Here is a 16170-nt window from a genome sequence, read left to right on the forward strand (position 1 = left end):
ATGGTTTTCCATTTGGGCGGGGGGGGGAAGTCAGCAAGTATTGTCATCTAAACATTTATCTAAAACCTGGAAAATGAAGCCACTGCAAAAAGAAGAGCATGGGGTCTTTTTCTTTAAAAAAAAAAGTCTTAACTTCAAAAAATGTATGCACTTTTAAAAATTAAAAAGGAAGGAATAAAAAATTCGTAATGGCACAAGTATCTATGGAAACATCCACAAAAGAAATTAACGCTAAACATCATATCGCCATCCATCCACAATATCTCGTTCTATTCACAGCTGCACAAAGTGCACAAGATGTTCCAAGATCAGAGAACAAAGCAAATCTTCCTTTTGCAGACACGCTATTGCTGATTTGTAACAAACAGCATCAGCCTTCCTTGGATAAGAATAACCTTCAAATATTGCATGCATTAAAGACCAAAGGCTAAAGTAAAGCAAAGCAGAATAAAGCAATTACCAAGGTGGAATTCTGCCAGCAGAGAGTTTTCCCTTCTGCCCTTCACACAACAACCTATTTGCAACTGAAACTGGATTCTTGATTCCTGAAAAAGAAAATTAGCAGAAAATAAGAATGAAACAAAAAAGTTGGGGGGCAGTATCTAGAACTGAAGAATTTATTTTGGAAAATCAGTACCAGGAATTCAGTTCTACTTAGTTTCCATAACTTGGCTAATTCATAAAACTGTCTCGCAGTATCAATGATTTTAACTTAGTGATAAAATTCATAAAGAAAAAAAAATATAGCTACAAGACTGGCAGCACTGTTAAAAGGTAACACTTTTTTTTTTGGTTTTCTTTAAAAAGAAGTGCTAATGTAACATACTTAACATTAGCAGAGACTCCCCTGTTATACAAGTCCAAAGCAAGCAACCAAAAAAAGATGATGTTCTTTTCCTGATGCATCTATTTTTAGGTTGATTGCTGCAGCAAGGGAAGTTGAATACTACAGGCAAGAACTCTTCTCTATTTTCAATCAGATGTATTTTTTTTATTCAATTTGTAGCAAAAACTCTAGGAGAAGAAAGCTCAGAAGATTTTTTGGAGTCCTTCACGGACTATTCATGCTTACACATTTATTTACTTTGAAAGACTGAAAGATCCATCCAACATTTAGATGTTGTAAAAGTGTGCATGTCAGGAGTATGTTTCATACTATTGCTTTCATATTTGGTACCTGAACAACATGACAGTATTCTTTTAACAGCATTCTATGCTAATATTTAAAACAAATACTAAAAGTATAAGCTAAAGTATAAGAAATAGTCATTTTAAAACTATTCAAGGAGGTGAAAGGAGCACTTTTAGAAGTAATTGTTTTATAAGATGTGAATTTGAAAGCAAATCCCATTTAGAAATTCATTAAATCTTACGCACTAATGGAATTATAGCCCAAGAAAATAAAGCAAACCAAACCGCCTTAGCCATGTGCAAAAAGTGACAGATTTCTGAACAAAAAGCAGCAAAAAACTCCATTATATTCAAGACAACTTCTTTCCCAAATAAAATAACTATCTGTTGGAGATGCTCTACAACTTTTTTTAAAGAAGCACGTCATATTTGGTTTTGTCTATCTCATTGCAGATAGCTTCTCTAGTTTTTTACGCATTTTATTCCAATATAAAGATATAGCACTCTACAGAAAAGCCACTGTCTAAACCAAGAAGCATTTCATGTAAGCAACCCTAACTCTACAGGCACACTTCAGAACAGTGGAGGACAACTTTTTTCATACGTGTGCCACAAATTAGTTCCAAACCTTCCCCAAGCACCATTCCCATCGCCTGCTTTGCTTTCCACTCCCTGACTGATCTGTTTCTCTACTCGTTTGTTTGCCACAGGTTGGCCACCACTACTTTAAAAGATCGGAGCCTGTGTCATGTCAAAATTCATTCATGCAGACTATTACAAGAAAGAATATTAAAACAAAGTACGCAGCTTTGGGGCCATTCTCTGCCCATCAATTTTAACAGCAGAAGAACTAAACCCAAGTCCAAGAGCAGACTTAGGACTTCCCAGTCCCCTCACCCTGCCTCAACAGTAAAATGTTAAAAGCTTACGTGTAAAATATTTGTATTTTATAATCCCATGGCAACATACCACTCAATGCTCCAACTGCTCCAAAATTGAGTGATTTTCCATCCATTATGCTGGCATCACATTCTATCTCCCCCAAAAGATTTAGGTTAGACCCCATTCCTGCATTTGTAAAGGGAGAATCCTAGAACACAAAAAAAGAACACAGTTAGACAGTGACTGCAGCCATTATCGACTTATCAGAAGCTCATAACAACTATGAACCTAAACGTACTAAGCTTCTTTCTCCAAGAAACTGAAATGCTGTAGAAAGGGATGAAAAGTTGTACAAGCGGTCATCTTGCAATATTACAACACATACTTACACCACCAATCATAATTAAGAACCAACTTAATTCATGGTTTTGCAGATTTTATGGAAACCATGAAATCCGGGATTGTCTGCAAAATCCGCAAAAATCAAAACGTTAATGAAAATAAAATGCTGTCTTCCCAGCAGGATGGCACCAGCTGGCAGTGTGGATGACAGGCAACAGACAGGATCATAGATGCCCCTTCATCCCGCCTCCCCAGTAGAGCCTTTTCACCAGTTAGGACCAAGGGGTGGGGCTGCTGCAAAATCAGCTCTGTATGCTGCAAGTTGGGTACATAAAAACCCTTTGTCTCACCAAAGTTTAAGTAGGTCTATAATTGTAATGTGTGTTATCGAAAACATACTACACTATAAAGGATGAATCTGGCTACAAAGAAACCCAGGAGGATCTCCTCTCACTACAGCCTTGAGTTTTGGCAGAACAAAATCTTCCCCAAGAAAGGGTTCCCAAATCTTTCTACCAAATAATTCTGGTATATAAATCTACTGTAAAAGGCCACATATCAAGCCCTTGCTAGTAGAAATTGAAGGTAAAGTGATAGCTAATACAATCTGCATTCATTTTTCCTTAAAATTAAAAATAAGATTTGCATTTTGTCTACACAATGCCTACACAGCGCACAAAGAAAAAAAAAAAACAGAGGAAGCAGTGCCACTTACAAGGCACATAGTAAAAGTTCCACCAACTTAAGAACAGTTATTTCTATGAGTTGGAAATGTCTTCAGGACAGACTATAACAGTAAAGAACTGTAATTTCTTACAGACGTGGGGGAAAAACAAAAAACAACACACACACACACAAAAACAACAAAAAAGCAGTACTTTACTTTCAACTTGGCGTGCCCCTGCATCAAGCACCGCACATGCCCAAAAATTCGGATTCAATCAGCTATTGAATTAATGCTCCAAAAAGTCTTGTTCAACAGCTCAGTGTATACAGATGCTAGGGAGCTGGGTCAAACTAACGTACTTCCTCTTCCAGTAAAGCACTGTTTTGCTTTGTTTTTCCATGTCTGTCAGCAGCCTTTATGCTTTATCTGGTGTGTTTTCATAGCAAATGTATAAACTGGTAATGCATTAGCTTAATATCCCCATAGCACTTCTGTACTCATGGTTCCCAACTAAGTCAAGTCACATATCTTAGATTTAAAGGCCACACAGTCAGTCTACCAGCACTGATAGTTTCTTCATACACAGCACTGTGAAGAACTGGAGAGTTCAGAAGAGTAGTTTATGTTAAACTTGAGCAGGCAGACACACCTGGAAGAAGTGTCAGAATCTACTGTAAAACCTAACAGAGAAAAGTAAGGTTAGGAAGCAGAGACTACAGACACTTGTCCTTTCGATTAAATACTACATGCCTTCTCCCTTATGTTTTGTACCTTCATTTATATTGGTGAAGAGCCACCAATAAGAATGTTATGCAAGAAAGTGCTCTAAATTTTACTACCAAACAAATTGGTACTGAAAAAATATCAAATGGAATTAGGAATGCAAAATGGAATTTAAGTTTTGTTTCAGGTCCTTAAGGAAAACTGAAGAAGATGAGTATATACTAACCTTCACTCTAAAAGAACAATCCTAAAGACATATTTTAAATATTACTGGTCTAGACTACGGAAAATAGCCATCTTGACCAAGGAAGGGGAGACATCCACTAGGTAAGGACTGCACAATTATTTGGGCTGGAGGGGCATATAGGGAGTTCTGATTAGCTACCATGGGCTGGGTCAATGCCCTTCCCCCACACCCCTGCCAGTAACAACTCACGAAAACTCCCTCTGGGATCAGGACAGCTGGGAGAGGCTGATCCACTCTCTGCACACCCTGCCCTGGTGCAGGGTGGGGAGTATGTATATGGGGGGGGGGTGTTTGGGGGGCTGCCTGAGTGCTAGGTCCCGAGATCCAATCAGAGGGGAAAGGAGGGAGGAGGTGGGGGGCATGTGCAGCAACGTTCACCCAGGCAGCGCAGCCCACAACTCCTCCAATGGCACTCCGTATGGGACCAAGTCCTGCCCAAGGCAGCCCAAGTTGTATTCCCTCCACACCCACCAACCCGGCCGCAGCCCCTGCTAACACACAGCTTCTGGCAGGGGTGTTCCCAGTGCTGTTCTGGTCCGCTCCCTCCAGTGGGAGCTGCCTGGTTGAAACTTCCACCCACCCACCTGCCCAGAGCAGCACAGCAAGGGCAAAAGCAGGAGAAGGAACCACTGCTGGAGATGTGCAAACATGATTCACAAGATAAATCCAAAGATTTCAAATAGGAATTGGCAGGGTCAAAAACATTTGTACCTGCTGTGGTCCAAGTTCTTTGCAGCAGAATTGCTCAATTTTTTTTTTTATTTTTTTTGACTACAGAAAAAATAGAGTATGACAAGCTGGCATTTTACAAGAGGTGTCCTGGGGCTAACGATGATAGCTTGAGTCTAACAAGGTTGAGAACTACTGAGCTGGCGTATAAAAGAAAAATTTCGACCCTTGCTAGAAGGCAAAGTTTTGAGCCATCTCCAAATGTACATGTAAGCATTTGTGTGAGTTTTGTGCCCACCTCAAGACATGAGAATACAAACAAACAACTGGAAAGCAACTATAAATACAAAGGTATTAATACACTGGTATTGCTTAGTTAGCTTTTAAATGATCAGTAGTGAGAAATTCAAAGCCTCTCATCACTGCCACTGGTTTAGCTTGTGGAGGATGCGAAGTCCAGGTGTCCTCAGACAGAAGGCCAGGTGGAGCTGCACCTTACAGACTAACTAAAGTGGAGACACCTAAGCTTTTATAAGCAACAGCTTGCTTCATCAAATGCTATGACAAGAAATTAGAAAAAAAAAAAAGGTTTCTGCAGTTAACTGTGAAGACCTCACTGAAGAATCCTTTATTAAAAAAGGTTCAGGATACACCCTCCAATAGACCCCTTTTTAATACTTTTCTGTATTCCCTGCCTCTCTCAGCTGGAACGTGGAAGAAATACATGAGCCCATATAATAAAAACGGGAAACTGCCCCCTCGTATACAGAATGCACTAAGTCAAATCAACCCTGCAAACAGGCTGTGCGTTGGAGCAAAGGGGTAAAGCATGGAACATTTGACTAAGAGAAAAACATTTGCTGGCTCAGCTCAGTGAACAGTGTTCAAGAAGGGTGGGAAGAAGTGAAGTCACCTTCTTAAAAAACATGAGAAAAAAGAAGAGCAAGGAGCAGCACCAGGGCTCTAGCCAACTTTTACAATCTCCCAGCCTCAAATGCTATGGAAAAAAAAATAGTCCCAGGCATATAAGTAGGGAGTAAATGCAGTTGTGCCAAAAGGCTATTAAAAAGTGCTGAAGTCACTAGAAAATAAATAAGTGCCATAGAACTCTGTCTAACATCTCTCCCAACTACACAGGTGGCCTAATACAAGATATCACCAAAAGAATCATTGCTTCTCATTTCCTGGACAGTCACAGGAACAATAATCTGACCCAGCATAGAGGATATCAAAATTTGCTATCTACAATGGAAAATCCTCAACATGAAGCTGAGGAAGGACACAGTATTTAATATCTCTTCCACCAACACAGTTGGTCCAATAAGAGATATCACAAAAACCTTGCTTCTCACAGTGCTGAAGCATCTTTCTTCTAAAAGCTGTCAAACTCTCTTTAACCAAGGAGGATCAGACAATTGAGGGATCTGAAGACATAGGCTTCACCTCTGCTGTTTGTTCCAAAGGTATAAAACCTAACAGTATCAACCACAGAGGAACACTGAAGTCAGGGCAGTGGTGCTCTTGTGATTTACTACAGCTTTTGGCTAAAGTAAGATGGTGCCTTAAGTCATCTTCAGGACAAACAGAACAAAGTAACATAACAGTAGTTTTAGGCATATGATCCTCACCTCCTGGCAACTGTATCTGCCTCTGTGGGAAAGACATAAAAAAACCCCCTCTGCTACGACATCCCTAGATTTCTTCTCCTGTCTTGTGTTTAAGGACAACTGAGAGTCATTGATACCAACTGGTCCTTTCAATAAGGAAGCTCTTGATGTTTTCTGCAATTGGTCCAACAAAGATCCAAGCACTAAAGGATGCATGGTTTGATGATGTGACCAATTCTGAAGATCTAAGCAGCAAGGAGAAGGTGCAAAAGCTCATTCCAACAGAACAAAGCTCTTAAAAGGTTAATGTCTGTCACCTGAGCCAACACAGCAGTAAGTGCCTATTTGGTAGCATACACCATCAGAACCAGAGGAGATCCTAGCAACAAAGTGGGGTGAACTTCACCAGAGAAAGCCAGTCTTGATACCACTAAAAAACGTTCAACAGAAGTGCTCAAACCCAAGCCACTGATCATGGTGCCTACCAAGTTTCAGTGACCACTATAATCATGGATAGAACAGAAAGTGGAAATGCTCCTCTACTTCTGGCATATGCAAGCGCATGAAATGCACTACTTGTATCCACCCTTTTTTATTTGGTTCTTTGGAGGCCAAATCAGCCACAACCAACATTTTGGGAATTGGATTCCATATAAAATGGCTGTGCAGTAACTAACTATAATACAATTTAAGGAAATACTTCCAGGCATGCAAAGACATTCTTAGCACTCACTAAAATACATGAACCAGACCCATCAGGACAATTGAGCCTTTTATAAGGTCATCTGCAAACACTTGGTGCCACAGAAAGACCAATTTTAGCACAGTAGTGCCTGAGATGACAAAAGTATCAACCTCACAGAAAGCATGGGGAATTACAGAGGCAACCTCAAAGAATACACCTTTAAATTTTGCTTGATATCAGAGATCCTCCTCTACATTCCTAAGTTGCCTCAACTGATCAGTGCAGAAGTGAGCTTTGCAGGGCAGAGGCAGGCCCTATCAGCAACAGGAAGTGGGAAAGGTGAGGAAAGCAGAGATGGTCCAAAGCATTTTAGTCAGAGGCTTTCAACCACATCAAGATTCCTGGTATTTACACTTCCAGTGAATGCTTCTAACATTTGACTCTTTTAGCTACTGAAATAATGTGAAATCTTAAGATCCAAAAATAAAGAGTTAAATTTAAATAGTCAACAAAAGTTTTAGCTCATCATGTAATTGCTCCTAAACTACAGAAGCCATCATTCTCATTTTTGAACTCCTTCTCTAATTCAAGATATATTTACAGATGTAGATGTATTTACAGATGTTTTGGCAGTTTCACGGGCACACTGAAGTTCCTAACTATGGTCAAAGCTGGAATGGCTCTATAAAGTTACTCAACTTTAACAATCTGGAATTTCACCTAGCCAAATAGTAACAATGCTCTACTTTCAACATACAGGTGTCAGCTATCTTAGAGAGAGTTTTAGCCAAGCATTATTTGCACACATTTGCAACTGTTAAATGTGATTCAAGGGGCATGCGTCTAACCCCACATCTTTTAACACAAAGCTCATAAAAACCGTTTATTTTGGGAGGTATGGGAGCCCTGAAAAGCCCGAAGGGATGAACTGGATCCCATTCTACCTAAATCTGTTTTAAAAAGTTCTTTAAGATGATCTTAAGTCACTGATAATTGCACCAAGCACATACCCACTTAAAATCATCCATGTTATGCTAAGCCAATGACTGGAATCTTTTTAGTCCCGTAACACAGCATTTAACTAGAAGTAAACATTTTTTCCAGGAGTCCAAATGCATTTAACTTTGATTTTGCATTTCTTTTACTGTAAAACTAGAGTTGGGTATTTGACCTGTCAAATACAGTTTGGTCAACTGACCAGTCAAATATCAGTCAAAAATTGTACCAACTGCCAACAGGTCAAAGTAATACATAGAAAAGCACAAAAACATGTAAAAAAAAAATTTTTAATCATATTTCTGCCAAGAAAGCTACCAAAAAATGTAGGTTTTTTGTAAAACTGCTATAATCTTTGACAGGTCAAAATTATGCAGTCAACTGACCAGTCACTGACATTTTATTGAAAGCTAGAGAGGGTCACTGATCAAATCAAATGAGACAAATATATTTTAGATTTCTATAACTAGTATTTTAGTTGTACTCCATACCCAGCAAGCAATACTGAAAGTTCTATTCAACTGCAGCTTTTACTAGCAACAACAATCTTGCTTTTATTTACAGAGTACTTTCTCTCTTTGAATAAATTAGTTCCCAGATCTGACATCAGTGACATTTGTCTGGCCTTTTAATAAGTCAGAAAACACTAGCAACTAGTATTGCACAAACTGGATTTATATGTTTAGACATAAATCAAAATACTTGCAAGCTTCATCAGTACAATTTTTGGCTGTTAGTGGGTTTTCTCTTGTATCCCATGTTGAAGAATATCTATTGCTGGAAACAAAATATTTATTCTTGTTTTCCTTTATGTCTCTTTCCAGCACCTACACAGTAGACTTTCTGAAGTGTTTTAAAGATATACAAAAGCTTAAAATCATATGGAATTCTTCTAGTCTGCCATAAATGAAATCAACATGTGGTTTTGTTGTACAATGCAAGTCTTTTAAAAACTAGCCCAATTTCTTTGTGTTCCAAGACAAATTCAATAGTCAGTTCATGATGTGGCAGCTGATAACAGAAATTGTGGACAGCAAATCATTCACAGTCTTGAAGAATCATTCACTAAGTGATCAGTCCTATGAAGTATCCCTCACTCTTGCCCAGAATCACTCTTTAAAGCTTTTTTTTGGTTTTGTTTTGTTTTTTTTAAATCTGCAACAATAAAGACAGCATCTTCATTTACTTCTAAACAATGAGATGTGGCAGACAAACTCTGGAAAACATTCACTACTGCCGCCACCATCAGCTTGCCAAATATGGTTGATACTTTGAAGATCAGCATTCATATTTCACTGATGTTTATTAGTTTGTACACATAAGCTACTCTGTCACCACAACTGCTAGCATTTTATCTTACTCATGGCAGAACTTATTTCATTTGCAAGATTGATGCAGTCCAGCAAAGAATGACTGTTCTTTCTCCGTTTTGAGCCTGCAAAAATAAGAAAAAAACCCAGCAGCATACCACAAGCAAACTGTCAGCTTGCTCATAAAAGATCAAGAGCAAATCTTGCTCCTCAACAAGTCTTTGAAGTGATGCCTCTTGGATCAACTGAAATTCTGTGTAATAGGAGTTGCGTAACTGAGTGGAACTGGGGGGAAAAAATCCATCTTTTGTGACACTTCCCTGAAAAGATATTTGTGCCTTCCACAAACTGCTTTCTTTTCAGATTTTTGGAACACAAAAATTAAGTAGCCTAAAGATTTGGAAAAGAGACAAAATAGCTTAGATTAATTAGCTGTAATCTATTCTATAGCATCCAAAGTATAAAAAAAAAAGTTAGCATCAATACTTGGAATTTGATTCTGTTGTTGCAAGCTAAATAGGTCCTTTGTACTTCAACTAAAAATAAAATAAAAGATTTACTCTTAAAAAAAAAATCAAATCAGTGTTACAGCAGCGGAGGTAAACAAGCTTAATTTACATAAAGACTTCAGAATACTTTTTCCCTCAAGTCAGACTGATTTTCTTCTTAATAAAGTAAAGCTTTTTTCATATAAAAGACAGTCAACATGAACACCCACACTTTTAAATAACTATTGCTCTACAATATTGGGGGGGGGGCGGAGGGTAAAGAAAGAGAGATTGATTCACCTATTGTCACTATATGCCATTTCCATTTCTGGCATGTAATTGCTGCACATAGGAGTAGAAAGGAAACATTTGAAAAACAAAGATATGCATCTAAATATAAATATAACATGACTCATAGCCAATATTTGTTTACATTTTTCTTAAAATAATGTACCTTTCAAGCTGACATTTTATTAAGATCAGTTTTTCCAACAGAGCATACCTAGACATTAATTCCAAGTACCCTCCCTTATGCAAATTACCACGCATCACAAACCTCAACCCCTCTTCCGATATTAGCTTATAATGGAATAGGGTCATATTTAAGGCACTTAATAACCTGGTCCAAATATATTTAAAAATACCACCAAATGTCACGTCTGTAAATGTGTTGTGCTTGAGCAATGTATCCTTGTCCTTTGGCATGGAAAGTTCAATGTTAAAAAGCTGGCTTCTTTAGCTGCTAGTCCAACTATGCAATTAACTCTTACAGGAACCAAAGACCATCACAGGTAACACCGTCTTCTACTTTAAGTGGATAGCGCACTTTTGACTTTACTTCTTCTAACCTAACCACCCAACTGCACATTCATTTAAACAAGGATCCAAACAAAACTCTACAAAGCAGAGCACTCCATTGTATGCAATTCTCTACCCAGGGCAAGAAAAAAAAATATACAAAGAAGCTAGTAGCATTACTTACTATGCTGCTAAAAAGTCCTCAGATGGCTAAGGTGATAAGGGGAGTACAGTGACCAACACAAACTAGAATTACATAAAAAGGAGTGGCAGACCTTAAATAGCTAGAATTTATCAAACTGGAGACACTATGACTACTAGCATAGTTATAACAATATTAAAATACACTAAAGTACTACCAGAAGTTAAGACACGGAGAGAAATAGAGTAGTATATTGGAATAACTTGCATTAACTTAAAATTAAGTCAAATGTAGCTTCTAAAGAACAATTCATGATAAAAGCCTTTATCTTTATTATGAAGTTGGAGAAAAGGTTCAATAAGTTAGCAAATGATCAGCCCTTCTTTGAGAAAAACTTTATGAAGCAATTACATTATAAAAAAGGATCCTTAAAAGCATTAGTCTTAAGGTCAGACTTGTTTAACATATTTTACATACAGTAAAACGTCATGAATCCAGATCTCAGAAATCCGGCACTAGTGTGGCTGCTCTGGGACCAGCTGCTGCTCCCCTCCGCGCCCCCTGGACACAGAGGGGAAAGCTTGCATGTGGCAGCTGCTGCCGCCATTAACCACCCTGCACTGCATGTGGCTGCTCCGGGACCACCCAATGCTACCTCCTCCCCACCCCTCCACACATCCAGCTGCTCCATGACCAGCTGCTGCTCCGATTTCAAAAATCCAGCATTTTCAGATATCTGGCAGGTGCTCAGTCTTGAGCATGCTGAATTCATGAGGTTATACTGTATAGTTTTCAGGTAGTTCTGCAATGTGATACAAGCCACATGTATCTTCAATGTAGACTCCAATGTCTTCACAGTTTATTCCAGCAGATCAGACGCATTAAATGAATCCACTATATAAAAAATTGCTAATCTATTTTGACAAAATTTTTCCATTGGCAGAAAACTGGTTTATTAAAAGTGAGCTTGAGTTTCACTCCCAATATGGAGCTCTCTCAATTAGAATAAGAAGTATTAGAACATGTTAACACAATAAAACAAAGAAAGATAAATTCTAACAAATACATTTACAGCAAATGAGATGAAACTCAAACACAGATTACGAATCTCAAAGAAGCACAGGGTGGCACCATATACAGGATGGCTTTTGCAGGCAATGGTCTACTTCATTAGATAGTATGAAAGAGTACAAATTTGCATGTGTGCACAGGTAAAAATGCCATTTAAAATCAATGACTCAACCAGGGTGTCACAGCATGCTGGGGTGCCCTGAGATAAAGGGTGCCGTGGGGTTCCACGTAATGTAAGCACTGTTAGGTGTGTAAACATGATTCACAAGACAAACCCAGAGATTTCAAACAAGAAACCGTAGTATTAAAAGAAATCATCTGGGCCTGTTGAGGTCCGAATTCTTTGCAACAGCAAAACTGCCCTATACTTTTTCCACTGTCAGAAAATGACTGAAAACTAAGAGCTGGTATTTTCCAAGGGATGCCTTGAGTGTAAAAAAAGTCAAGGACAACTGACTTTGGCAACTGGGGAGGCTATAAACAGCTGCTGCCTCCCCAGCCCCAGCCCTGGGACCGGGAGACAGCTGGGGCCAGGGCCGGGGCAGGAGGGCAACAGCTGTTTGTAGCCTCCTGGCTGCAGCCGGCCCTGGCTCTGGGTAGCTGCTGACCGCCACAGAGCCCGGCTGGGGGGTACGGGGCAGCGGGGCTGGGCATCATGCCATGTACCCCCTAACCTCATTTTGTTTTTCTGGTATGCCGCGACTCTGGCACCTTCCAAAGTAGGCATTGTGGGAGTTTTCGGCACTCCAGCCAAAAAACGTTGCCTACCTCTGTGCTCGAGTACTGTCTGTAAACTACCTGTTTAAATGAAGAGCCTAACAGTCCTGAGTTACAGCAATAAACCAAATTAACATGTTAATTCTGGAATAAAAGTAAATACCTCTAGTTCAATTAGTGCTGCAGTCACTGCGTCAGTTGCAAGAGCACCAGCCTGCAATTTTTCAATTGCCTGGAAAACAGAATTTTAGTTGAGGAGTTTAGATTTAGATACATGTGTGGCTGAAAGAACTTTTTTTGTCACTGCACAGAAACAGAATCCCCACACCAACCAGCTTCCAATCTAGGAGGACACAAAACAAGGAGATTGACATTTGTTTGCATCATGAAGATCTGGAGTCAAAATCATATTATTAAAGTATTACTACATCACACTACCTTAATAGCAAATGTCTTTATAGCTAAATGTGCAGTAATACAAGTTACTACTCTTCCAACTCATGACAGTTCTCAGATACCAACCAACCAAAAACAGCAAGCATGTAACATCTACCTTTGCTCTTATCTTAAGATGAAAGATCAAACCAGACTAGATCAGAATGGCTGCTATCAAATATTTAGTCACAGAAAAGAGTACAATACAAGTTTAAAGCTGAGTAATACATAGATACAAAGCAAAACAGTATTACCTTACAGGTTTAACACATAATATGCATTTGAAAAACTGGTATGCTAGACATAACCTGGAATCAACTCCTGCTCCCAGCACAGTTGTGGGAACTAACTATAGATGTCAGCTCAGTACAAGAAACAATCCAAGGTTTGCCATAAGATCTTTAATGGCTCCTTCGCTTAAGGAAACAAATGAAGTCTCAAGTTACTGATATTAGGTCCCAGACAGACGTTACATTTAAGATGCAATTAGCTGGTTAATCACGTCTTTTAAATCAAATGCACCCCCATTTTTAGTGACCTGACCACACAGTCAATCAATTAATGGTGTGCTAAAATGAGGGAAGTGCAACTGTAGGGATCCCACATCAGATCCCATGAACACCTTTACTTTAATGTCTGCAGGTGCCTTACAGTTGGTCTCAACAGCAAACAAAAAATTATTTGGGTAATTTCACTGGATAAGAAAGGTACTGTAGAATCTTTGTGGATCGAAATCCCAGATTTTTTTTTTTTTTTTTTTTTTTTATTTAAGTACGTCTAGGGATATCAACCCCCAGACTAGGACAGCACTACTGAGCTAGAAACATTAAGGGAGTTAAGACAGGTTGTGGCAACAGGGAACACAGTAATAATGGGGGGGACTTCAACTATCCATAAACAGACTAAGTCAACCTAACATCAGGCCATGATCCAGAGATCAAATTTGACAAAGTTATGGCACCTACAAGGGGAAAAGCCATTCCTGACCTAGTCCTAAATAGTGCACAGGATTTAGTGCAAACTGGAAGTGCGACCAAGCCACTAGGCAATAGTGCCCACAATGCAATTGAGTTTGAAAACCATGTAGGAGGGGAGACAAGAAAGTCTACCACAGTAGCCTTTACCTTTAAAAAGGGAGACAACAGAATGAGGAAGCTACTTAGGCAGAAATGGAAAACAAACCTTAATGAAGAAAATAAATAGAAAAAGAGAATAAACACTGGCAAAGCAAATATAAAAGTATAATAAGACAAGCCAAGAGAGAATTTGAGGATAAACCCAGAGACATAAAAGGTAATAGTATTTTTTTTAAAGTACTTTAGAAGCCAATGACCCACCAGGGAGTCAGTTAGGCCTTTGGATGATCAGCGTATTAAATAAAAAGGGGGGGGGGGGGCACAAAGCTGTGGAAGATGTTAGAAAAATCCCCTCACCAGATCTACTCCTCTCCAGGGACAAGTCAGTGGAGATGACCCAAATTGAGGTTTAAATAGAAATTGATAAATTAAATAGTAGCAAGTCATCAGGGCCTGGTAGCATTCACCCTAGGGTCTCGAAGAACTCAAATCGGAAACTGCTGAACTCCTAACTATAGTATACAACCTATCACTCAAAACAGATGGCTGGAAGGTTGCCAGCATGACTCCCGTATTTAAAAAAAGCCCTAAGAAGGATGCAGGGAGCTGCAGGCTGGTGAGTCTAACTTCTGTTACTGGAAAACTGGTAGGAAAAATAATAATATTAATAATAATAAATAATTGTTCAGTACATGGATAAACATAACTTCCTGGGGAGGAATCAACATGGCTTTGTCAAAGGGTAACTGCATCTCACCAGCCTACTAGAGTTTTGAGGGTGTCAATAAGCAGGTGGATCAGGGCTATCCAGTTGACACAGTTGACTTCCAGAAAGCCTTTGACAAGGTCCTGCTTCAGAGGCTGTTAACTAAGTTAGATAGTCACGAACTTACATCCACTCACAGATCAGAAATTAGTTCAAAGATGTAGATACATGTGAAGTAACGCACTTGGCCAAAAGTAAGCCAAACAATACCGATGCCTATTCTACAATGGGCTCTACATATTAGCTGCTACCACACAGGAAAGAGACTTGGGAGTCAATGTGGACAGTTCGCTAAAAATATCAGCTCAGTGCCCGGCAGCAGTCAAAAAAAACCCAAACAAAATCTTAGGAATTGTTAAGAAAAGAAACTGCAAACAAAACTGAAATTATCATCATGCCCCTTTATAAATCCATGGTATGTCCACACCTGGAAGGCTGCCCAGTTTTGGTCCCCGCACCTCAAAAAGAATAGAGAAGATATAGAGATGGGCAACAAGGATGATTAGTGGTATAGAAGGGCTTCCATATGAGGAGAGACTAAAGAGGCTAGACGTATTTAGTTTAGAAAAGAGATGCTTGAGGGGGGCACACATTAAGGGTTTACAAATACAAAGTGGCAAAGAGAATGTAAATGAGAAATTATCATTTACTCTTAAACGATACAAGAACTAGGGGTCACAAAAAGAAACTAGTAGGTAGTAAGTTTTAAAGGAACAAAAGGAAGTTCTTTTTTACGCAACGTGTAATTAAAGTGCGGAACTCATTGTTGTGGAAGCTGACAATGTAGTTAGATTCAAAAAAGGATTGGAAAAATTCTTGGAAGAAAGGGGCATCAATAGCTATTGAGTACAGAAGTTAGGATACAGCCTCTGAATCAGAGCTTCCTAAACCTTAAATGCCGGAGGCTGCAAATGAGAGAGGAATGGTCATACCCAGCTCACTTTTCCCTTCAACATCCATTCTCTGCTACTGTGTGACACAGGATACTGGGCAAGAAGGACCTATGGTCTCCCAGTAAATGGCAATTCTTATGGTCTTATGTACTGTAATAACTGTACTGGAAATATTGGAAAACAACGGTAAAAGAGAATACCTGATTTCAATACTAAGCCCTTCAAACCATGCTCCTTTTGGGTTTAGAAGAAATGATACTGTTAGTTATAAAATGAGACTGGAACTTTATTAGAGTTAATTTAAGTATTCTAAAGCATTCTAATAAGCAAGCTTTCAGAAAAAACATTATAAAAATTAATCCAACAATCATTTTAAAGTACTTGTAGTGGACAGTTAAATTGATCATTTATGTCTCTGATGAGCTACCTTACAATTTACTAAGGTATGTGAGAAGAGAACTAAAAGCTTTCCAAAAGGAACATCATTCCATCAGAAACTGCTGCTTCAACAGAAACTACAAGTTA

The 16170-nt window shown here is 38.9% G+C and overlaps 1 protein-coding gene across 3 annotated transcripts in view; it reads right to left on the reverse strand.

The window, feature by feature from the left end:
• Positions 1-16170, reverse strand: part of TASP1 (taspase 1) — a 170645-nt gene that overhangs the window by 144688 nt on the left and 9787 nt on the right. For 2 of the 3 annotated variants that reach the window (XM_019549122.1, XM_019549121.1), the window contains exons 4-6: positions 12639-12707; positions 2101-2221; positions 461-545 (exon numbers count right to left, since the gene is read on the reverse strand). In XM_019549122.1, coding sequence (XP_019404667.1) covers positions 461-545; positions 2101-2221; positions 12639-12707 — 275 coding nt within the window. Of the gene's footprint in view, positions 1-460; positions 546-2100; positions 2222-4703; positions 4725-12638; positions 12708-16170 lie in introns of those variants that run through there. The other variant, XM_019549123.1, reaches the window with a different exon arrangement.

The sequence above is a fragment of the Crocodylus porosus genome, unplaced genomic scaffold, assembly GCF_001723895.1.
Source record: "Crocodylus porosus isolate Cpor-Errol unplaced genomic scaffold, CroPor_comp1, whole genome shotgun sequence".
Taxonomy (NCBI): domain Eukaryota; kingdom Metazoa; phylum Chordata; order Crocodylia; family Crocodylidae; genus Crocodylus; species Crocodylus porosus.